The sequence below is a fragment of the Rhinoderma darwinii genome, chromosome 6 (assembly GCF_050947455.1).
Source record: "Rhinoderma darwinii isolate aRhiDar2 chromosome 6, aRhiDar2.hap1, whole genome shotgun sequence".
NCBI classification, from domain to species: domain Eukaryota; kingdom Metazoa; phylum Chordata; class Amphibia; order Anura; family Rhinodermatidae; genus Rhinoderma; species Rhinoderma darwinii.
Window position 1 is genome coordinate 74,138,833 of NC_134692.1, and position 26,014 is coordinate 74,164,846.

At 42.9% G+C, this 26,014-nt stretch overlaps 1 protein-coding gene across 3 annotated transcripts in view; it reads right to left on the minus strand.

The window, feature by feature from the left end:
- Nucleotides 1–26,014, minus strand: part of PFKL (phosphofructokinase, liver type) — a 175,090-nt gene that overhangs the window by 134,020 nt on the left and 15,056 nt on the right. For all 3 annotated transcript variants that reach the window (XR_012849520.1, XR_012849521.1, XM_075829946.1), the window contains exons 3-4: nt 6,163–6,240; nt 4,787–4,976 (exon numbers count right to left, since the gene is read on the minus strand). Coding sequence is in view for 1 of the 3 variants with exons in the window: in XM_075829946.1 (XP_075686061.1) it covers nt 4,787–4,976; nt 6,163–6,240 (268 nt within the window). In the remaining 2 variants the exon portion in view is untranslated. The remainder of the gene's footprint in view (nt 1–4,786; nt 4,977–6,162; nt 6,241–26,014) is intronic.

Here is a 26,014-nt window from a genome sequence, read left to right on the forward strand (position 1 = left end):
TTTGCATACTGCAATAGTTCATCCATGATACAAGGTTCAAATGGTACTAGACACAGGGGAAGGGAGGGATATTTACGAAGAAAAATGCTCCAGAATTCACTTGTAGAGTACATAGCGTACCTAGATAGTTTTAAAAAGAAAAAGGGCAGTGGCTAAGATCGTAAAATGCATTGTTAAATATGCAAATTTATTACCGCAGGCACCATTTTTTGGGTGCAAAATGTTGAGGTAAAGTACGCAAGCCAAGAGGTGGCACACAGATGAGAAAGCCTAACAAGTGTCTAGCAAGTCGCGTCAAATTCGCATTTGTGATTAGTTTGACACAGTTTCTCCCCAGGGTTTGTTTTTTTTTCCTACATTTTAATATACACATTTTTTTCATGGAATATCACTACTGCAAATAAAAGAATATTACTACTACTGAAAATACCACAGCTAATTCACTCCAGTCAAAAACTACAAATTCAGCTTCTCGTCAGCGACACGGAACTCTGCAAGTCTCCAAAGTTTCATGTGCCGTAAAAGAGATCCCCTACTAAGCCGCAGCAAAAGCCTGTGCCAGCCATAATTATAGAGCAGCTTCAGAGTCAGTATAGGAATTAAACCTAACTGGATCACATAATGACTACTACCCCATGCAGGATATTAATAAGACACCAGGGATGATGGGGCTTGGATAGTGTTAAAGGGGTAACGTCATCACAAGGAATGCCCCTAATATCCCTTCTTCTCTGCCAATGAAAAAACGCTAAAATGTGCAATGGGTTTCCTGTGTTCTGTAGGATAGCCTACAGAGCAAAAGAGAGGACCCAACTATATTAACTCAGAATTCACTAAAAGGGAATGAAAAGGGGGTTTCTAAACTTACAACTGGAGATGAGCGAACCGATTCGACACAAACCGAATTCGGTTTTAATTTCCCAAAAGTTTTGGATTCGCCAAAATCCTAAACTTTTGGGGTTAGTAGCGCATGATTCGTCAAAATAACAGCCGCCGGCAAGTGCCAGCCACCATTTCACCGATTAGAGGTAAAGAAAAAGTGGGAGAAGAGAATAAGAATAAAAAAAAGTTACCATACTTACCACCTCCCCTGGTCTTCTGTAGCAATGCGCCCCTGCCAGCCTCCTGAGATGACATAATTTTGTCCCAATCACAGTCCGCAGCAGTCACATGGAACAAAACAACCCCATCTCAGGAGGCCGGCAGGGATGCAATGCTACAGAAGAACAGGGGCGTGCAAGTATGGTATTATTTTTATTTTAGGGGTGGAATAGCACGTGCCCAAATTGTCCTTTGTGACTCGCCGATGTCTTCTAGTACGGTATCCAACTTGAATTATAAAAATTGTGTTGCTTTGAAGCAACGCAAATAAATCTGATGGACAATTCACCTCAAAAAGGCAGACAGGTTGCATTTCAAAAAAAAATTAAATGCAGGTATCTCAGTTAGAGCCTTTTCCGGGAGTTCTCAGAGCCCCTTCTTACCATTTACATGATTCCCATATCCTTCAGTATGATGTATATAATTACTGCATCAGTTTATATATTTTCTTCTTTCCTTTTTTGCTGTCTTTTCATGGCTCATGGCCTCATGCTATTGTGTTCATCACACAAACCTCTGCCTAACCCCAGTGTAAAGCCATGAGATCCCACTAGTTATCGCGAGATCTTATTCACACGGCCGTAATATACGTCCATGTGACGGCCGTTAAAACAACACGCATGTATTTCAATGGAGCCGTTTACACGGTCTAGGTTTTAACAGACCATGCAAAGGGTCCGTTGAAAAATAGGACACGTCCTATTATCTTCCATTTTCACGAATCCCACAATAGACTCAAGTCTATGAGGGATCCGTGAAAACTGGTCCCGCACGGGTGCAACTTGGACGTGAAAAACTGCCTTTTTCAGTTTGCCGAGTTTGCACACGATCGTGTGAATTTAGCCTAAGGCTCTGACTAAAAGAGCGATGTTAGAAATGTCCTTGACAACAAGCCACTCAAAGCGTCTCCCTGCAATCTGTGAAAAAAACAGACAGTGAGGCCCCATGCACACGAACGTAAAAACGCCCATAATCATGGGCCGTAATTATGGGCCCATAGACTTCTATTGCCCACGGGTACCTCCCCGTATGCTTACGGGAAGGTGCCCGGGCCTTTGAAAAATATAGAACATGTCCTATTTTAGGCCGTAATTATGGCACGGGCAGGCCCATAGAAGTCTATGGGGCTCCCGTAATTACGGGTGACTACGTGCGTGCACCCGTAATTACGGAAGCATTGCTAGGCGAAGTCAGGGGATAGTCACTGTCCAGGGTGCTGAAAGAGTTAAGTGATCGGCAGTAACTCTTTCAGCAACCTGGACAGTGACTAACGATCACAATATAGATCAACGTGTAAAAAAAAAAAAAAAAAGGACGTTCATACTTACCCAGAACTCCGCTTCTTCCTCCAGTCCGGCCTCCTGGGATGACGTTTCAGCCTCCCTGCCGCGTCATCCAGGGAGGTCGGGCTGGATGTCTAGAGAGGGACGCGTAACCAAGGCAACGGCCGGGTAAGTATGAAGTTCTTTTACTTTTACCTCGGAAAGGGCTGCTCCTTCTCTCTATCCTGCACTGATCGAAAGAAGGGGCTGCCGATTAGTGCAGTGCAATTTTGCAGCGAAAACGTGCCCGTAAATACGGGTGGAATACTTGTGACACCGGACCCGTATTTACGGACACGGGTCCGTAAATACTGGTGCAATACGGGTCAAATACGTGTGACCAAGGACCCGTATTTACGCCAGTATTTACGGAACGAAAAAAATACGTTCGTGTGCATGGAGCCTAAGTGTAGATTCACATGAGCGTGTCAAATTTGCGCGCGTAAAAAATGCAGCGTATTCCCAGCAGTTCATGTCCGTGTGCCATCAGTGTGCGTTGCATGTGGCATAGGGTTGTCACGATACCACAATTTGGACTTCGATACCGATACTGTGTAGAATTGCGATACCCGATACCAAAACAATACTTTGCCAACAGTAATAAAAAAAAATAAGTTCTTCCATTTTATGATGTGAGGCGCAAGGTGTGATGAATTTTGAATGTGCCTCACATTAATAGTAATTAAACCCATCATGTTTCTCAGTCATAATGGACAACATTGGGTTAATGTGAGGTACATGATGGGGTTAATTATTAATGTGAGGCACATGGAGGTTAAATTCATCACACCTAGAGCCTTACATTAGTAAGTGAAAGAAAGAAAAGGTTTTATAAAAAATTTTTTATAGCGTACACATCATAAATGACGCAAAAAATTTGATGTGCAGGTTATTACGGCCGCACCAATACCGAATGTGTATATTTTCTATATTGAGACTTATTTTAATTTTTATTACAAAAAAGGTTTGTGTATTTTTTTTTTATTTAACATTACTATGTACTGATAGTACACAGGCAGTTGTTAGGGCATAGCCAAGTATACCCTAAAAGGAAATCTGGTCAGACAGCCCTGGGGTCCTTCAATGGACCCCAGGTAGTCTGCCCATACATGGCATGTCCCTCAATCGCGTCACAGGAATTCCCTGTGACGTGATCCAAGGCGCATCCCCCCCTTCTCTTTTACCCCTTGAATGCTGCGGTCAGCTTTGATAGCAGCATTCAGGGGAATAGCGGAAGAGATGAGAGATTTCTCGCGGTCACCCCTCCAAGTTCTGTCTTCAGCGCCACCGCTCATAAGTGCAGCGCTGGCTGCATCACATCATACTGACCGCATGCGCACTTGGCAGGACTCAGGAGCGGGGCAATGACTGTATTACACAGCCGCAGCCCCGCTCTCATACATTCATATGTTACAATGCTAAGCTGTGCATGAAATAACAGTATCGAACCGTTTCAAGGAGCACGGTATCGAAACAGTATCGAAGTTTCGATGCATCGTGCATCCCTAGTGTGGCACGCGTTTTTCACGTCCATGCAAGCCCTTTTTTGTATTTCTGTGCATTTGATGTGTGAAACACGGACAGCACACGGATTTCAATGGGCGATCACGTCCGCAAAAACACAGCAACATAGGACATGCAGTGAGTTTCACGCAACGGACACTTTGTGTGAAAACTCACATTTGAACAGCCCCATTGAAATGCATGGGTTTATGTGCGGTCAGTTATTTTAACGAACGGCACACAGACAAGGAACAGCGCCACCACAGGGGAAATTAATAATTACACAGTGTCCATTCATATCAATGGGTTGTCTCTAATACAGGACAGGTCCTCCAAAATAAAAGAGGGTATTTGTAACCGCTGTACATTCTGGCCAAGAGGATCCTGAACAGAAGATCTCCCTCTATTACCTCAGTATTCCCTAATAGGGTGTACGGAAAAGGCTTTTCTAAACTAGACAACCCCTTTAAAGTAAGAGCTGCGAGATCTCACGATAATTAGCAAAAGATCGCGGCTTTACCATGTATGGCGCTGTGCGGGGTTATAGGAAGGCGCTGGGTGTGTAAACGATCAAAACATCTGCACCTTGGCTCAATTTCTACAAGAAAAACCTTTCTGCAGAATGTGGATGGGAGTAGTTCTAATCTGTTCCACTTTGCTGCCACTGTAATACACTGCAGATTTTCCAGCCGCAAATCTGGATGGAAAATCTGCAGCAAATACACTGTGTGAATGTAGCTGAAGGGTGTTTTTAATAACCAATCCAAGTAAAAGCAATCCCCTGTTAATAAGTCTTCACCATAAATTCTAAACAAGAATATCTTTCCTAAAGTGTATACAAACATGTTGCACTTATCTACCTTCGCTAACCAACTCTTCAAGCAGACCTCTCCATTCCTTCCGAAATATGTTTGCTCCAGTTAAACTTCCGTCACCGCCAATGACACATAAATTTGTTATGCCATGCTGCACAAGATTATAGGCTGCAGACAAACGCCCTTCATGTGTCGTAAACGCCTTACACCGTGCACTACCAATGATAGTGCCACCCTACAAAAGAAAAAAATAGAACAAAGAACATAAAAGTTAAGACAACAAAGGGAGTGAATTATAAAACTGTGAACATTAGGTTATAGGGGTTATCTGGGATTTTAAAATTGATGACATATTCATGGCCTATCCTAAGGATATTAGATTGACAGGGGTCAGACTCTCGGCACCCCTGCCAATTAGCGGTGTGCAAGTACGAAGACAAATTAAATGGATGTAAACAATGAAGACTGTGGTTCTCGTACAAGCACAGAGGCCCATTCAAACAGTTGATAGGCGTGGGATGCTGAGAGTCAGACCCCCACCGATCTAGTATTAATGGCCTATCATAAGGATAGGCCATAAATCCCGGATAACCAGTGTTTGCATTAACCCTTTAATTGTGTACAGAAAAAGCATCAATTTTCCCCCTACTCATTGAAAAGTGCTATAACCACACGCATACTGAAACGTAAGTACTTCCACCGCATCAACAGTAGGTTCACAATCTATGCAGCCGATTCGAACCAGATACGCCAGCAAATTCTGGCTAAAAGTCTGCACTAAATCGTGTTTGATTTGGTGCAGATTTTTGGCTGCATTTTACGCTGCTTTAGGCCTCATGCACACGACCGTAGTGGTGTGCACGGCCATGATTGTCAGGTCGCCGGCAGCGGAGTGTCACCCGCGAGCCGCCCGCAAATCACCGGCCGTGCACATGGCCGTGTGCATTATTTTCTATGGGCCTGGGGCAATGCATGGACCGTGGAAACCACAGTCTAGTGCATTGGCCCATAGAAATGAATGGGACCTCAATTCACCCATCAATTCTCGGGTAAATTGCAGCCGCAAAAGCTTGTTCGTGTGTATGGGGCCTAAACAAGAGGAGGAGATGGAACTAAAGTAAATATGCACTTTCTATAAAATTGTGTGTGCCTTGATGGTCAGTTTGGTTAAAGTTGCAACATTACATTTATCATGACCTTGTACATGATCTATACAAGATGCTACACCGAGAGAGGATAACTGGGAATCTTGCTCATTACTATTTTTTTTTTTATATTTAGGCATCTGGTGGTCGTCTAGTCCTGGGTTGCTCGATAAACATTATCCAGTGTGTAGTTATGGTGGGCGACCTATAAATCTTTATCTGTACTTCTACAGACTGAAATATGTAAATATTTATACCTTGTTCTACAAAACTTACCAACTGGATTATGTTCGACACACTTAGCCAACTTGCTTGCTTGATACAATCGCCCCCTTCAACCAAGCCTTCATAACCCTACAATGAGAATATAAACTTACTAAACAATGCAGATAAATACAGCAAAACAATATAGTTCTAACTGTTTGGCGAGGATTGACGTCTCCGTGTCATGAGCGGCTGGACGTGGCTGCATCCTGATGAGAGTACAAGTCATGCTGATCACATTAGCACAGCAGGTGTGCCCACCCTAATGTCAGACATCAGAGAAACCGCTGATCCGCACTGTTAACCCATTGAATGCCACGATCAAACCTGATCGCAGCATTCAAAGAGAAAATGATTGCTTGACAGGGATTCCCTGTGATGCGATCGAGGAACATACCTTATATGGGCAGACAAGCCAAAGTCAATTGAAGGACCCCAGGGCTGTCTGACCATATTTCCTCTTGTTAGGGATAACTTAGGTGTGCCCTAACAACTGCATGTGTACTATCAGTACCCAGGTGACTGTACTGGTATAGATCCCCCTATAGGATAAAAAAAAAAAAATGCATTTTTAATTAAAACAGGGGAAAAAAAAAAACAGCTAATTTTTTTACAATAAATAAACTTTACAAGTAAATAACAATACAAGTTCAAAAACATTTAACCATAATATAGACATATTTCTTATAGTCATGTCAAACAAAAAAAAAATGTAAAAAAAAATTACAAGGGGATGAAGGGGGAAAAAAAATAAATAAAAAATTGTTCTGTACCCAAGGCCAAAATCGGCCTTGTTCTTAAAGAAGATCTGTGACGGGTTTAGTAATGCCCAATCTCCTAGCTAATCTAAATGGCGCTGTCACATGGTGTCCCAAAACATTTGAAAAGTTATGAGCTTTTTTTAACCCCCTCCTGCTGTAGCCAATTTTGACCTTCCTGACAGCCTTATTTTTCAAATCTGACATGTCTCACTTTATGTGGTAAATAATTCGGAGATTGTTTTCTCATGACACAAGTTACTGGTAAAGTTTGGTTGATACATTCAGTATTTAACCCCTTAAGGACGCAGCCTAGTTTTGGCCTTAAGGCTCAGAGCCCATTTTTCAAATCTGACATATTTCACTTTATGTGGTAATAACGTCGGAATGCTTAAACCTACCCAAGCGATTCTGAGATTGTTTTCTCGTGACACATTGGGCTTCATGTTCGTGGTAAAATTTGGTCGATATATTCAGTGTTCATTGGTGAAAAATTGCAAAATTTAGAGAAAATTTTGAAAAAATTGCATTTTTCAGAATTTAAATGCATCTGCTTGTAAAACAGACGGTTATACCACCCACAATAGTCACTAGTTCACACTTCACATATGTCTACTTTAGATTGGCATCGTTTTTTGAACATTCTTTTATTTTTCTTGGACGTTACAAGGCTTAGAACATAAACAGCAATTTCTCATATTTTTAAGAAAATTTCAAAAGCCTTTTTTTTAAGGTACCTGTTCAGTTCTGAAGTGGCTTTGAGGGGCCTATGTATTAGAAACCCTGATAAAACACCCCATTTTAAAAACTAGACCCCTCAAAGTATTCAAAACAGCATTTAGAAAGTTTTTTAACCCTTCAGGCATTTCACAGGAATTAATGCAAAGTGGAGGTGAACTTTGCAAATTTCATTTTTCTTGCGGAATTTCAATTTTATTCATTTTTTTTTCTGTAACACAGAAGGTTTTACCAGAGAAACACTACTAAATATGTATTGTCCAGATTCTGCAGTTTTTAGAAATGTCCCACATGTGGCTCTACTGCGCTCGTGGACTAAAACACAAGCCCTATAAGCAAAGAAGCACCTAGTGCATTTTGAGTCCTCTTTTTTATTAGAATATATTTTAGGCAGCATGCCGGGTTTGAAGAGGTGTTGAGGTGCCAAAACAGTAGGAATCCCCCAATAGTGACCCCATTTTGGAAACTACACCCCTCAAGGAATTCATTTATGGTTGTTGTTACCATTTTGACCGCACAGTTTTTTCACAGCACGTATTTGAATTGGGCTGTGAAATGAAAAAAAATGTAATTTTTTCCAATAAAATGTCATTTGTGATCAAAATTTCTTATTTTCACAGGGAACAAAATACCCCATTTGGTTGCCCAATTTGTCCTTAGTGTGGCAATACCCCATTTGTGGTGATAAACTGCCGTTTGGGCCCATGGGAGGGCTCAGAAGGAAAGGAGCGCTATATGTTTGTTGGAGTCCAGATTTTGCTGGATTGGTTTTCGGGTGCCATGTCGCATTTGCAGAGCCTCAGGGGTATCAAAGCAATAGAAACCCACCAAAAGTGACCCCATTTTGGAAACTACACCCCTCAGGAAATTCATTTATGGTTGTTGTTAGCATTTTGAGCACACAGTTTTTTCACAGCACCTATTTCAATTGGGCTGTGACATTAAAAAAATGAAATTTTTTCCAATAAGATGTAATTTTTTATCAAAATTTCTTATTTTCACAGGGAACAAAATGCTCAATTTTGTTGCCCAATTTCTCCTGAGTGCAGCAATACCCCATTTGTGGCAATAAACTGCCGTTTGGGCCCATGGGAGGCCTCAGAAGGGAAGGAGCGCTGTGTGTTCTTTGGAGTCCAGATTTTGCTGGATTGGTTTTCGGCTGCCATGTCGCATTTGCAGAGCCCCAGAGGTATCAAAGCAATGGAAACCCACCAGAAGTGACCCCATTTTGGAAACTACACCCCTCAAGGAATTCATTTATGGGTAATGTGACCATTTATACCCCATAGTTTCTTCACAGAACTTATTTGAATTGGGCTGGGAATTAAATAAATATATATTTTTTCCAATAATATGTCATTTTAGCTCAAAAATTCTTATTTTCACAAGAAACAAAATACCCCATTCTGTTGCGCAATTTGTTCTGAGTGCCGCAATACCCCATTTGTTGTGATAAACTGCCGTTTGGGCCCATGGGAGGGCTCAGAAGGAAAGGACCACCATTTGGCCTACTGGGGATTTTCTAGTGTGAAGTCATGTATGCAGAAGCCCCTGAGGTACCAGTACAGTTGAAACCCGCAAGAAGTGACCCCGTTTTAAAAACTACACCCTTAAGGCATTCATCTAGAGGTGTAGTGAGCATTTTGACCGGAGACCTACACCCCATAAACTGTAATGTGGGTTCTCCCCGGTATGGCAATACCCTACATGTGGCTGTTATCAGCTGCCTGGGCACACAGCAGGGCTCAGAGGGGAAAGACGAGGGGGGATAAGCTGTGCGGAGGGCATCGGGGTAAGTAAAACTGGGGTAAATTATAAACCAAGGGATGTATGATAAATTTTAAAACACTCTTTCATACAGAGCTCTGGTTATTCGGGACACGTGTCACATTGATATATTGTGTCATCCCTTATCGCCCTCTTATAGCAGACTTTGCACCTCTTTTAACTTTTTCCCTTCTTGCCAGTTTGGGGAACTTCCCCTGGAAAGTGTTGTCGCCCTGGTACGATGCGTGTGGCCCCGCTTCCAGAAGTACTGGGTGCCCCCCCTTCTTGGTCCCTAAAGATTAGGTTCTTGATAATCACCTCTTGAAATTCCAGGAAAGTTCCCGTCTGGCCTGCACATCGACGTAGCACGTACGCATTGTACAAAGCCATCTGTATAATGTGCACGGCCAGCTTCTTATACCACACCGCATAGCGCTGTAGGGCTTCAGGGCTTGATCTTACAAGTCCATCCCTCCCATGTACCTATTGTAGTCCAGGATGCAGTCTGGTTTGGGGGTGTCCCTCCCTTCATAGATCCTAAACCTGTAGGTATACCCTGATGCACTCTCGCAGCTTATACATCTTCACGCCATACCTTGCCCTCTTTCCCGGCAGGTACTCGCCGAATTGAACCCTCCCTTTAAAATGTACCAGGGACTCATCAACAGAAATACACTTCTCGGGGTGTATGCTTGGGAAAACCGGGCACTGAAACGGTCTAATAGGGGTCTCTGTTTATACAAACGGTCAAAACTGGGGTCATCTCGGGGTGGGCACGGCTCATTATCAGTATAATGTAAGAAGCGAAGTATTGCCTCATTTATTTATTTTTTTAGGTTCCAGTTCAGTTCTGAAGTTGCTTTGAGGGGCCCATATATTAGAAACTCCTATGAAATACCCCATTTTAGAAACTAGACCCCTCAAAGTATTCACAACAGCATTTAGAAAGTTTATGAACCCTTTAGGTGTTTCACAAAAATTTAGAGCAAAGTAGAGGTGAAATTTACATTTTTTTTTTTGTCAGAAAATCCTCTTTATACCATTTTTTTTATAACACTAAAGGATTTATCAGAGAAACGCAAATCAATACGTATTGCCCAGATTCTGCAGTTTTGAGAAATATCCCACATGTGGCCCTAGTGCGGCAATGGACTGAAGCGCCGGCCTCCGAAGCAAAGGAGCACCTAGTGGATTTTGAGGCCTCTTTTTTATTAGGCACCATGTCCGGTTTGAAGAGGTCTTGTGGTGCCAAAACATTGGGAACCCCCCAAAAGTGACCCCAATTTGGAAACTAGACCCCTTGAGGAATCCATTGTAGTTATCTTGGGGTGCATGCGGCTTTTTGATCAGTTTTTATTCTATTTTTAGGTGGCGTGGTGACTAAAAAACAGCAATTGTACTATTGTTTTTTTATTCTTTTTTTTTTACAGCGTTCACCGTGCGCTATAAATAAAATATTCACTTTATTCTGCGGGGCGAAACGATTACGGCGATACCAGATGTTTATAGGTTTTTTTTATGTCTTATGGCGTTTGCACAATAAAATACGTTTTGTAAACAATCATTCACTTTTTGTGTTACCTTATTCTAAGCGCCATAACGTTTTTATTTTTCAATCAATAAAGCCGTGCGAGGACTTATTTTTTGCGTAACGAACTGTAGTTTCGATCAGTACCATTTTTAGGTACATGCGACTTTTTGATCTCTTTTTATTCCATTTTTTGGGAGGTGAAGTGACCAAAGAATTGTGATTGTGGTACGGTTTATTATTATTTTACGGAGTTCATCGTGCGGGATAAATAACAAAATAATTTTGTAGTTCAGGCCGTTACGGACGCGGCGATACCAATTATGTATAGTTTGTTTGTTTGTTTATATATTTTTATTAATAATAAAGGACTGATAAGGGAAAAAGGGGGATTTTTACTTTTATTACTTTTAAAACTTTTATTTTCTTATTTTTACACATCTTTTTTTAACTTTTTTTTTACTGTATTACTTTATCCCACTAGGGGACTTGAGGGCAGGAGGCTCTGATCGCTATTCTAATACACTGCACTACATGCGTAGTGCAGTGTATTAGAACTGTCAGCTACTCACTGACAGCAAGCATAGTGGGTCCTGACGTTGTCTATGGCATAGCCGGACGCCATTGTTTGGTGTCCGGTTGCCATAGTCACCATCGCCGGCCGCTATCGCGTAGCAGGCCGGCGATGGCAGCTTAACCCCTAAAAAGCCGCGATCTCTATAGAACGCGGCTTTTAAGGGGTTAATCAGCGGGGACACAGCGATCGGTCCCCGCTGTAGGAGCTGTGACAGCTGCTGAACAAGACAGCAGCGTCACAGCTCCTGTATGTGTCGGGAGGACGGCCGAAACGGCCGTTACTCCCGTGACGTAATATTACGGCATGGAGCGCGAAACGATACAGCTGCCATGACGTAATAGTACGTCAAGGAGCGGGAAGGGGTTAATTGTGAAAAACACAAAAATTTACATTTTTCTAAATTTAAATGTATCTGCTTGTAAAACAGAAGGCAATACCACACAAAATAGTTGCTAATTAACATTTCTCATGTGTCCACTTTAGATTCAAATTGTTTTTTGAACATCTTTTTATTTTTCTAGGACGTTACAAGGCTAAGAACTTTAGAAGAAATTTCTCACATTTTCAAGAAAATTTAAAAAGGCAATTTTTTCAGGGACCAGTTCAGTTGTGAAGTGGCTTTGAGGGGCCTATACAATACAAACCCCCATAAGTTACCCTATTTTAACCCCCTTACCGCCGCAGCCCTTTTTCAGATTTTCATTTTCGTTTTTCCCTCCCCATCTTCCAAAAGCCATAACGTCTTTGTTTTTCCATCTATATAGTCCTATGGGGGCTTGATTATTGCGGGACGAGTTGTAGTTTTTCGTAGCACCATTTATTTTGCCATATAATGTACTAGGAAACTGGAAAAAACATTATTTGTGGGGTAGAAAATGAAAAAAAACAGCGATTACTCCATGGTTTTTTGCACGGCGTTTTCACGGAATTCACTGTGAAATTAAAACATATTAATTTTATTCTGTGGGTCAATACGATTACGGCGATACCAAATATATATAGTTTTTTCTATATTTTACTACTTTTACAAGTAAAAACCTAAGCGTAAAAAAGAAAAATGTATTTTGTGTCGCCAAATTCCGAGAGCCATAACTTTTTTATTTTTCCGTCGATTAAGTGGTATGAGGGCTTATTTTTTGCGGGATAAGCTGTAGTTTTTAATAATACCATTTTGGTGTACACGCGACGGTTTGATCACTATTTATTTCATTTTTTGTGAGAGATTAGGTGACCAAAAAAGAGATTCTGGTGTTTACAATTTATTTTTTTCACGGCGTTCACCGTGCGGGTTAAATAATGATGTATTGTAATAGTTCAGACTTTTACGGACGCGACGATACCAATTATGTTTGTTTATTTTACTATGCTCTAGGGGGAAAATGTTGGTTTTTTTAACTTAATTTTTATTTTATTTTTTTACACACAAACAAAAAACAACTTTATTTAACTCATTAATGCACTTAATAGGTGCACAAAGATGGCGGACCTAGTGGCCTTCATTAGGCCCCCTGGCAGCCATAGCAACCATCACCACCCCGCGATTGCGTTGCGGGGGGCGCGGTGAGCTGTTAGAAGGGGTCGCCCCCTCTTTCCAACGATTTAAATGCTGCGGTCGCTATTGACCGCAGCATTTAACGAGTAAGGCCTCATGCACACGAACGTGCTTTTGCGGCCGCAATTCCCACGAAAATCCATGGGAGAATTGCGGCCCCATTAATTTCTATGAGGCCATGTACACGACCGTAGTTTTTACGGTCCATGCATGGCCCGGGAGACCGCACCGCAGAAAGAACGGACATGTCTTATTACGGCCGTGTTCTGCGGTCCAAGCTCTATAATGGCCGCGGCCATGTGCATGGCCCGCGATTTGCGGGCGGCTCGCGGCTGACCATCCGCTGCGAAAATCACGGCCGTGCGTATGGCTACGATCGTTTGCATGAGGCCTTAAACGAGCGGGATCGCTCGTTACTCTGAAGTGTCGGCTGTAACATACAGCCGACACCCGCATCGTATGGAGCGGGTTCACTCCGTGAGCCCGCTCCATATTTCCCCTACCCGACGTTGACATATGGATACGTCAAATGTCAGGAAGGGGTTAAAATCTGCACCCCCCCTAAAAGTATTCAAAACAGCATTGAGAAAGTTTCTTAAACCTATAGGTGTTTCTCAAGAATTAAGCAAAATAGAGGTGAGATTTACCAGTTTTATTTTTATAGGAATTAAAGCAAAGTGGAGGTGAAATTTGCAAATTTCATTTTTCTTGCTGAATTTCAATTGTATTAATTTTTTTTCTGTAACACAGAAGATTTTACCAGAGAAACAATACTAAATATGTATTGTCCAGATTCTGCAGTTTTTAGAAATGTCCCACATGTGGCTCTACTGCGCTCGTGGAATAAAACACAAGCCCCAGAAGCAAAGAAGCACCTAGTGCATTTTGAGGCCTCTTTTTTATTAGAATATATTTTAGGCAGCATGCCAGGTTTGAAGAGGTCTTGTGGTGCCAAAACAGTGGAAACCCCCCAAAAGTGACCCAATTTTGTAAACTAGACCCCTTGAGGAATCCATTGTAGTTTTCTTGGGGTGCATACGACTTTTTGATCAGTTTTTATTCTATTTTTAAGTGGCGTGGTGACTAAAAAAACAGCAATTCTACTATTGTTTTTTCATTCTATTTTTTTTACAGTATTCACCGTGCGCTATAAATGATATATTCACTTTATTCTGCGGGCGATACGATTACGGCGATACCAGATGTTTATCTTTTTTTTATGTCTTATGGTGTTTGCACCACAAAATACTTTTTGTAAAAAATCATTCACTTTTTGTGTTACCTTATTCTAAGAGCCAGAACTTTTTTATTTTTCCATCAATAAATCCGTGCCAGGACTTATTTTTTGCGTAACGAAATGTAGACCATTTTTAGGTACATGCAAATTTTTTATCTCTTTTTATTCCATTATTTGGGAGGTGAAGTAACCAAACAATAGTGATTGTGGTACGGTTTATTATTATTTTCTTTTACGGCGTTCACCGTGCGGGATAAATAACGAAATAATTTTGCAGTTCAGGCTGTTACGGACGCGGCGATACCAATTATGTATAGTTTATTTGTTTATATATTTTTATTAATAATAAATGACTGATAAGGGAAAAAGGGGGATTTTTACTTTTAAAACTTTTATTTTCTTATTTTTACACATCTTTTTTTACTTTATTACTTTGTCCCACTAGGGGACTTGAGGACAGGAGGCCCTGATCGTTATTCTAATGCACTGCACTACATGCGTAGTGCAGTATATTAAAACTGTCAGCTACTCACTGACAGCAAGCACAGTGGGTCCTGACTTTGTCAGGACCCACTAGGCTTCCGTCGATGGCATAGCCGGACGCCATTGTTTGGTGTCCGGTTGCCATAGTCACCATCGCTGGCCGCTTTCGTGTAGCAGGCCGGCGATTGTAGCTTAACCCCTAAAAAGCAGTGTTCGGTATTGAACGCGGCTTTTAAGGGGTTAATCAGCGTGGACACACCGATCGGTCCCCGCTGTAGGACCTGCGGCAGCTGCTGTACGAGACAGCAGCTGTCACAGCTCCTGCATTTGTCGAGAAGACGGTCGAAATGGGAGTTACTCCCGCGACGTACTATTCCGTCGCAGAGCGCGAACGTATAGGTTAGCGCGACGGAATAGTACGTCGCTGAGCGCGAAGGGGTTAAAGAGCTTAGTTCAGTTATTTCTCTCCCCCTCTTCATAATATTTAGAGATTCTCTAGTTACTGGTAGGGTTGCTCACACTGAGTTTTTTGCAGGCAGACAATTCTGCCGGGAAAAAATCAGCTCCAGTTTTTAGAAGTGGTTTCGCACCACATGCATTTTCTTTTTAAATATCTCTTTAACAGAAAGATGGAATAACTGCGAGCGGGTTTTTTTTTTTTACGAAAATCGCGTCAAACGCGTTTATTTCCGTCTCCCATTGATTTCAATGGTTTTTTTTTTTGAGGCGGAAAACGCCTCAAGAAAGGGCATGTCGCTTCTTTTTACCGCGAGCGGTTTTTTAGCTTGCGGTAAAAGAAACTCCACCTCCCATTGAAATCAATGGGAGTCCATTTCGGCTGTTTTTTGCCGCGGTTTCCGCTGCAAAAAAAACGCGTAAAAGAACTCTGTGTGAACGGGGCCATATAGTGCCAGGGAACTGGTGCAGGACAAAAGTGGTGCCTATGTTCAATAAGGGCTCTGGGTCTTTCCCGGGTAATTATAGACCAATAAGCTTAAAGAGGCTCTGTCACCAGATTTTGCAACCCCTATCTCCTATTGCAGCAGATCGGCGCTGCAATGTAGATAAGAGTAAAGTTTTTTGTTTTTTTTAAAAACGAGCATTTTTTGCCAAGTTATGACCATTTTTATATTTATGCAAATGAGGCTTTCTAAAGTACAACTGAGCGTGTTTAAAGTAAAAGTACAAGTGGGCGTGTATTGTGTGTGTACATCTGGGCGTTGTGAATAGAAGTGTATGATGCTGACGAATCAGCATCATCCACTTCTCTTCGTTAACACCCAGCTTCTGGCAGTGCACAGACACAGCGTGTTCTCGAGAGATCACGCTGTGACGTCACTCACTTCCTGCCCCAGGTCCTGCATTGTGTCGGAAGAGCGAGGACACATCGGCACCAGAGGCTACAGTTGATTCTGCAGCAGCATCAGCGTTTGCAGGTAAGTAGCTACATCGACTTACCTGCAAACGCCGATGTTGCTGCAGAATCAAATGTAGCCTCTGGTGCCGATGTGTCCTCGCTCGTCCGACACGATGCAGGACCTGGGGCAGGAAGTGAATGACGTCACAGCGTGATCTCTCGAGAACACGCTGTGTGTCTGTGCACTGCCAGAAGCTGGGTGGTAACGGTGAGAAGTGGATGATGCTGATTCGTCAGCATCATACACTTCTATTCACAACACCCAGCTAGTAAAAGAAGTAAAAACGCCCAGATGTACACACATAATACACGCCCACTTGTACTTTTACTTTAAACACACCCAGTTGTACTTTAGAAAGCCTCATTTGCATAAATATAAAAATGGTCATAACTTGGCCAAAAATGCTCGTTTTTTTTAAAAAAAAAAACAACCTTATTCTTATCTACATTGCAGCGCCGATCTGCTGCAATAGGAGATAGGGGTTGGAAAATCTGGTGACAGAGCCTCTTTAACATCAATCGTGGGAAAAATGTTTGAGGGGCTATTGAGGGACTATATACAGGATTATGCGTCAAAAAATAGTATTATAAGTGACAGCCAGCACGGTTTTACTAAGGACAGAAGTTGTCAAACCAACCTCCAACCGGATTTGTTTTTATGAAGAGGTGAGCAGAAGCCTAGACAGAGGGGCCGCTGTGGATTTAGTGTTTTTGGACTTTGCAAAGGCATTTGACACTGTCCCTCAGACGTCTAATGGGTAAATTAAGGACTATAGGTTTAGAAAATATAGTTTCTATTTGGATTGAGAATTGGCTCAAGGACTGTATCCAGAGAGTTGTGGTCAATGATTCCTACTCTGAAGAGTCCCCAGTTATAAGGCGTGTACCCCAGGGTTCAGTGCTGGGACCACTATTATTCAACTTATTTATTAATGATATAGAGGATGCGATTAATAGCACTATTTCTATTTTTGCAGATGACACCAAGCTATGTAATATAGTTCAGTCTATGGAAGGTGTTCGTGAATTGCAAGCGGATTTGAACACACTAAGGCCGCATTTACACGAGCGTGTGCGTTTCGCGCGCGCAAAATGCACTTAACAGCTCCGTGTGTCAGCAGCGTATGATGCGTGGCTGCGTGATTTTCGCGCAGCCGCCATCATTATGACACTGTTTGTAAACAGAAAAGCACGTGGTGCTTTTCTGTTTTCATTCATAGTTTTTACTGCTGTTGCGTGAAGTGCTTCCGTGTGCTGCTCGTGATTTTCACGCACCCATTGACTTCAATGGGTGCGTGATGCGCGAACGCACAAATATCGGACATGTCGTGAGTTTTACGCAGTGGACACACGCTGCGTGAAACTCACGGACAGTCTGCACGGCCCCATAGACTAACATAGGTCCGTGCGAGGCGCGTGAAAATCACGCACGTTGCACTGACGTATATCACGTTCGTCTGAATAAGCCCTAAGTATTTGGACATCCACTAGGCAAATTAAGTTTAATGTGGATAAATGTAAAGTTATGCACCTGGGTACGAACAACCTGCATGCATCATATGTCCTAGGGGGAGCTACACTGGGGGAGTCACTTGTTGAGAAGGATCTGGGTGTACTTGTAAATCATAAACTAAATAACAGCATGTAATGTCAGTCAGCTGCTTCAAGGGCCAGCAACATATTGTTGTGTATTAAAAGAGACATGGGCTCGCGGGACAGGGATATAATATTACCACTTTACAAAGCATTAGTGAGGCCTCATCTAGGATATGCAGTTCAGTTCTGGGCTCCAGTTCATAGAAAGGATGCCCTGGAGTAAGAAAAAATACAAAGAGCAACGAAGCTAATAAGGGGCATGGAGAATCTAAGTTATGAGGAAAGATTTAAAGAATTAAAGCTAATTAGCCTTGAAAAAAAGACGACTAAGGGGGGACATGATTAACTGATATAAATATATTAATGGCACACAAAAAATATGGTAAAATCCTGTTCCATGTAAAACCCCCTCAAAAAACAAGGGGGCACTCCCTCCGTATGGAGAAAAAAAAGGTTCAACCTGCAGAGGCGACAAGCCTTCTTTACCGTGAGAACTGTGAATCTGTGGAATAGTCACCGCAGGAGCTGGTCACAGCAGGGACAGTAGATGGCTTTAAAAAAAATGCGTAGATAATTTCCTACTATGAAAAAATATCAGTTCCTATGTCAATGTGCAGAAACTTTTCCCTTCCCTTTGTTGAACTTTATGGACATTTGTCTTTTTTCGACCGTACTAACTATGCAATGTCCACAAGGAATAAAGAAGAAAAAGCCCCCTAACATTTGTAAAGCAACTTCTCTGGAGTACAGAAATAGCCCATATGTGGGCATAAACTGCTGTTTGGGCACAAGGCAGGACTCAGAAGAGAAAGAGCACCATTTGGTTTTTGGAGCGCAGAATTTGCTGGATTGATTTCTCGGCACCACGTCGCTTTTGCAAAGGTACCGGTATAGTGGAAACTCCCCAAAAGTGACTCCATTTAGGAAACTACACCCCTTGAGGAATTAATCTAGGGGTGTAGTGAGCATTTTGACCCCATAGGTGTTTTAAAGATTTTATTAGAATTGGGCAGTGAAAATAAAAATTAATTTTTTTCCAATAAGATGTAGCCTTAGCGCAAAATTTTTCATTTTCTCAACAAATAAAAGGAGAAAAAGCACCCCAATATTTGTAAAGCAATTTCTCCGGAGTACGGCAATACCCCATGTGGTCATAAACAGCTGTTTGGGCACACGGTAGGGCTCAGAACGGAAGGAGCGCCATTTGGCTTTTGGAGTGCAGATTTTGCTAGATTGGTTTCTGGGCGCTATATTGCTTTTGCAAAGCCCCTGTGAAAACAGTGGAAACCCGCAGAAGTGACCCCATTTTGGAAACTACACCCCTCAAGGTATTCACCTAGAGGTGTAGTGAGCATGTTAACCCCGCAAGGGATTCGCAGAAAACTAAGTATGCACTAGATGTTGCAGAGTGAAAATGGAAATTTTTCCATAGATATGCCAATATGTGGTGCCCAGGTTGTGCCACCATAACAAGACCACTGTCAGGATTCTGTTGTTGTACTGCAAAATTACCACTAGTGGCCGCTGTTTTACACTTTGAAGAATTGTGCTGCACTTTTACTCCTTACCACTGGAGGCTGCTGTTTTGCCCTTAAACCTGCCCTTAACCAAGATGGCAAATGTTGCATCGTGTGGAACCACCTTGTTTCCTGTTTGGGCCTACTTCAGACCACATGGAATACCAAACAGTGCTTGAGTATTGTGACTTGTTCCAGTCTCCTGCTCCTGAGAACTGTCTTTGCCAGACTGTTCCTACTTCCTTGCTATTGACTACTACTCGTGTTCCACCCTCCAAGCACTGTTCCTGGGGACGTCTCACCGGGTTCTGCACTGTGCTCCGCTCGCTACTTCTGACCATAGGATTCCAGCAGTGTTCGCCAGTATCGTAACAACCACTCTCTAATTATTATGCTGTGTTTCCTGGCTTTAGAAACACCCTACATATGGCCCTAATCTTTTGCCTGGAGCTTAGACAGGGCTCAAGAGTGAAAGAGTACCATGCGAAATTGAGGCCTAATTTGGCGATTTACAAAGTATTGGTTCACAATTGCAGAGGCTCTGATGTGAAATAATAAAAGAAACCCCCGAGAAGTGACCCCATTTTGGAAACTACACCCCCAAGGCATTTATTAAGGGGTGTAGTGAGCATTTTCACCCCACAGGTCTTTTCCATAAATTTATGCGCTGCGGATTGTGCAAAGTAAAAATTAAAAATTCTCCCTAGATATGCCATTTCAGTGGCAAATATGTAGTGCCCAGCTTGTGCCACTGGAGACATACACTCCGGGTTCTCCCGGGCATGGTCATGCCATATATGTGGAAGTAAACAGCTATTTGGGCACACTGTAGGGCTCAGGAGGGAGGGAGCGCCAATTGGCTTGTAGAGCGTGGATTTTGCTTGGTAGTTTTGCTTGAGTATTGCCTATGTTTAATATTATAATGTGGGGGTACACGTAGGATGGTCAGAGTACATCAGGGGCATAGTCAGCTGGTATAATAAAGGGGTAAAATCATCCATAGATATGTGTTAGGCCTTATTCACACAAACGCGTTATACGACCGTGCTACGCGCGCGATTTTCACGCGCGCCGCACGGACATATGTTAGTGACTGGGGCCGTTCAGACTAAGTGAATTTCGCGCAGCGTATGCGTGCTGCGTAAAAAAACTCACGACATGTCCTATATTTGCCTGTGTTTCGCGCAGCACGCACCCATTGAAGTCAATGGGTGCGTGAAAATCGCGCTCGGCACACGGAAGCACTTCCGAGTGCCGCGCGTGATTCGCGCAACAGTAGTAAAATAAATGAATGAAAACAGTAAAGAACCTCGTGCTTTTCTGTTTGTAAACATAAAAACAGTGTCATAATGATGCCGGCTGCGTGAAAATCACGCAGCCACGCACCATATGTTGATGACAGTGTTTTTTGCGCGCGTAAAATTGACACGTCCGTGTGAATAAGGCCTTACGCTGTGAAGCAATCCTTTATGCACAGTCCAGTGTTGCTCTGATATATGGTGTTCTTTATCTCCCTTTTGGTCCACACTCCGCACCTTTGAAGTTTGGGGAATTTTGCTGGGAAAATGTTGTCCTGGTATAATAAGAGCACCCTCGCTTCCAGCAGATATGTTTGGGCCCTACCCTTCCTGGTTTCCTAATTTTAGGGCCTTGATAAATCGACTTTTGAAACAGAAGAAATGTTCCCCTTAGGCCGGCACAATTGCATATTTTTTCTTTCCTGACTTGTTGGAGCCTTAACTAATTTTATTTTTTGATAGACGTTGTGGTATGAAGGCTGTTTTTTTGCGGGATGAGCTGTAGATATTATTAGTAACATAAAATTTTGGGTACTTGCGAATTTTTGATCACTTTTTATCCTACAGCAATTCTGGCATAGTTTTTTTTCTTTTTTTTTTTTTTTTTTAAATACAGAGTTCACCATGCGGGCCAGTACGATTCCGGAGAGACCAAACTTATAGCCCTTTTTTTTATGTTTTACAACTTTTTGCACAATAAAATTACTTTAGTAAAAGGAACCTATTTTTTCGCCAAGTTGAAAGAGCCACAACTTTTTAATTTTTTAGTTGACGGAGCTTTATGAGGGCTCTAGTTTTTATAGGTACTATTTTTGGATACGTGCGACTTTTTATTCCAATTTTTGTAGGGCAAAGTGACCAAAAAACAGAAATTCTGGCATTGTTTTATACAGGTGTTTTTTTTTTTACGCCGTTCACTGCGTGGAATAAATAACAATATTTTTATAGTTCAGGCTGGTACGGTCACGGTGATACCAAATATGTATGGTATAATTATTTTTTTAAATAATAAAAGGACTTGATAAGGGAAAAAGGGCGATTGTGTTTTATTTTATTACTTGAAACTTATTATAATTTTTACAACTTTATTTTTTACACTTTGTTTTAGTCCCACTAGGGGATTCAAAGGTTTAAATGTCTGATTTATTTTCTACTACATTGCACTACCTATGTAGTGCAATGTATTAGATCGGTTAGTCATTCAATGACAGCAAGCCGATTAGGCTTCGCCTCCTGGGGGGGCCTAATCGGCTTTCGTAACGGCAGAGCAGGAGGCCATTGTTAGGCCTCCTGTTGCCATAGCAGCAGCTGGCAGCCCTGTGATCGCATGCAGGGCAACCGATTTGCTACCAACCGCTAAGATCGCTTTCGATCGCTCCATCTAAGGGGTTAATGGCAGGGACCGGAGCTAGCTCCGGTCCGTGCCGTTATAGGAGGGTGTCAGCTGTAACATACAGCTGACATCCACCACTGACGCCGGCTCAGTTCCTGAGCCGGCACCATCTTGCCATCGGCGACGGAAGCCTTCTAGGCCCCGGAAGCTAACTTCGGTCCTCGCCATTACAGCAAGGTCCCTGCCATGGACCGATGCATCCGTATTGGCAGGGTATGACTCTCCTCAGATAGCAGAATTGTGATCACCCCCGCCGCTAGATGTATTCTCAGTGTGGACTGTGTGCGGAGTTAAGCTTGTCAGTTGTAGTAGAGCTGAGTGTCTGTGTAGCAGAGCTGAGTGTGTGTGTGTGTATGTGTGTGTATTTATGTAGCAGTTTTGTCTGTGTAGTAGAGCGGAGTGTGTGTGTGTGTGTGTGTGTGTGTGTCTGTAGTAGAGCTGAGTGTATGTATGTATGTGTGTATGTAGCAGAGGTGTATGTGTGTGTGTGGCAGAGCAGAGTGTGTATGTATGTATGTAGTAGTTTTGACTGTGTGTAGTAGAGCTGTGTGTGTGTGTGTGTGTGTGTGTGTGTGTGTGTGTGTGTGTAGTAGAGCGGAGTGTATGTATGTAGTAGTGCTGACTGTGTGTGTATGTACATAGCAGTTTTGACTGTGTAGTAGAGCAGAGTGTGTGTGTGTGTGTGTGTGTGTGTCTGTGTAGTAGAGCGTGTGTATGTATGTTGCAGTGCTGACTGTGTCTGTGTAGTAGAGCGGAGTGTATGAGTGTAGCAGTTTTGACTGTGTGTAGTAGAGCCGAGTGTGTGTGTGTGTGTGTGTGTCTGTGTAGTAGAGCGGAGTGTGTGTGTGTGTGTAGTAGAGCGGAGTGTGTGTGTGTGTGTGTGTGTCTGTGTAGTAGGGCGGAGTGTGTAGTAGAGGGGAGTGTGTGTGTGTCTGTGTAGTAGAGCCGAGTGTGTGTGTGTGTGTGTGTGTGTGTGTGTGTGTGTGTGTGTGTAGTAGAGCGGAGTGTGTGTGTCTGTGTAGTAGAGCGGAGTGTGTAGTAGAGGGGAGGGTGTGTGTCTGTGTAGTAGAGGGGAGTGTGTGTGTCTGTGTAGTAGAGCAGAGTGTGTGTGTGTGTCTGTGTAGTAGAGCAGTGTGTGTGTGTCTGTGCACTAGAGCAGAGTGTGTGTGTGTGTGTGTGTGTGTGTGTCGTAGAGCTGAGTATGTGTGTGTGTGTGTGTGTGTGTGTGTGTGTGTGTGTGTGTGTGTGTGTTGTAGAGCTGTGTGTGTCTGTGTCATAGAGGGGTGTGTGTGTGTGTGTGTGTGTGTGTGTATAGAGCGGAGTATGCACGGGCCCCGCTGATACTTCATAGCTGCTTATCAGCTGTTTTGAAGAATCAGCGGCGCACACACGCACACACGCACACACGCACACACGCACGAACGCAAAATCAAGTGTAATCAAGCGGTTTTTGGCACGTAAAATGCGCATAAAAATATGTGTCAAATACACGCCGTGTGAACCGGTCAACTGAAAAGTCATTCACTTCACTTTCATCATTCTAAGGCCTTATTTACACGAGCGTAGTTCACGTCCGTGATACGCGCGTGATTTTCACGGATTCACACGGACCTATGTTAGTCAATGGGGCCGTTCAGCCATTCCGTGATTTTCACGCAGCGTGTGTCCGCTGCGTAAAACTCACGACATGTCCTATACTTGGGCGTTTTCCGCGCATCACGCACGCATTGAAGTCAATGGGTGCGTGAAAATCGCGCACAGCTCACGGAAGCACTTCCGTGTGTCGCTCGTGATTCGCGCTACAGTTGTTAAATAAATTAAGGAAAAAAAAAGCACCACATTCATTGCAGTTTCTAAGCATCGAAACCGCGTGTCATAAGGATGCCATATGCCTGAAAATCACGCAGCCACGCACCATTCACTGATGACACATGGATCTGCAACACGCGCAAAACTCTGCGTTTTTTGCGTGTGAATTTCGCCTAAGTATGTTCACACGCAGTGTTTTCAGCCGTTTTTCGGGCCGTAAACGTCCCGAAAAAAGGCTGAAAAATTGGAAACAGAACGCCTACAAACATCTGCCCGTTGGTTTCAATAAGAAATACGGCGTTTTGCTCCGACGGGGCGTTTTTTACGCGCCCGTTTTCCAAAAACGGCACGTAAAAAGACGCTCGCCAAAGAGAAGTGCATAATCACACCCAAAATTGCAGCCGGACACTGCTTAGCAATTTGAAGACACCTTTTCCTGGCTTGTAAGAGGGGGCGGGTGAGATTCCCTCCCACATTTACGGCAGCTGTGAGTCAGGTTGCTTTGCCTTATTCACCTTGCTGTAATTATAGGAAGTGCTTCCTCTGGTGGCCAACATAGGAAAACATGTAAAATTATTATTTCGTTTTTAATACCTTCCACCATGTGGAAGAAAAGAAAAAAAAAAAAAAAATACAGCAAAAAACTTAATAGAAATAGGCAACTTCCTTTAAAAAAAAAAAGTTTAATTCGCGACACATTCCCTTTAAGACGCATTGCGTTGCTCTTTCACTGTTGCATTGTGTATTCCAATGACGGCCGATCACATGCTCAACCGAAACCAGTTAGTGAGTGTAAGGGTATGTTCACACGGTTTAGCAAAATACGTCTGAAAATACGGGAGCTGTTTTCAGGCGAAAACAGCTCCTGATTTTCAGAAGTTTTTGTAGCAAACTCGCGATTTTCGCTGCATTTTATGGACGTTATTGGAGCTGTTTTTCAATTGAGTCAATGAAAAACGGCTCCAAAAAGTCCCAAGAAGCTTTTTCGCGGGTGTCTTTTTATGCGCCGTATTTTGACAGCGACGTGTAAAATTAAGCCTCGTGGGAACAGCACACCGTAAAACCCATTGAAAGCAATGGGCAGATGTTTGTAGGCGTAATGGAGCCGTTTTTTCAGGTGTAATTCGAGGCGTAAAACGCACAAATTACGCCTGAAAACAGTGCGTGTAAACATATCCTTCGGGTATGTGCACACAAACTCTTTTCAGACGTAACGGAGGTGTTTTACGCCTCGAATTATGCCTGAATAGACGGCTCCAATACGTTGGCAAACATCTGCCCATTGCTTGCAATGGGTCTTACGATGTTCTGTGCAGACGAGCTGTCATTTTACGCCTCGCTGTCAAAATACGGCGCGTAAAATGACGGCTCGTCAAAAGAAGTGCAGGACACTTCATGGGACGTTTTTGGAGCAGTTTTCTCATAGACCATTGAAAACCACCGTGAAAAACGCGAGTTGCTCAAAAAACGTTTGAAAATCAGGAGCTGTTTTCCCTTGAAAACAGCTCCGTATTTTCAGACGTATTTTGTTAATCGTGTGAACATACCCTTAGGCTGGGTTCACATGACCTATTTTCAGGCGTAATCGAGGCGTATTATGCCTCGATTTACGCCTGAAAATACGGCTCCAATACGTCGGCAAACATCTGCCCATTCATTTGAATGGGTTTGCCGACGTACTGTGCAGACGAGTAAAATGACTGCCTCGTCAAAGAAGTGCCGGACACTTCTTTGAAACGTAATTTGAGCCGTTTTTCATTGAAGTCAATGAAGAGCAGCTCAAGATTACGGCGTCAAAGACTCCTCGCATAATACGAGGAGGAGCTTTTACATCTGAAAAGACGCAGCTGTTTTCTCCTGAAAACAGTCTGTAACTTCAGACGTAAAAGGAAACTATCGTATGCACATACCCTAAGGGTATGTTCACACGGCAGTGTCCGTAACGGCTGAAATTACGGGGATGTTTTCAGGAGAAAACATCCCCGGAATTTCAGCCGTAACAGCATGAACGCCGCGTCTATTACAGACGTAATTGGCGCTGCTTTTCATTGGAGTCAATGAATAACGGCTCCAATTACGCCCCAAGAAGTGACAGGTCACTTCTTTGACGCGGGCGTCTATTTACGCGCCGTCATTTGACAGCGGCGCGTAAATATACGCCTCATGTGAACAGACAAACGTCAGCCCATTGCTT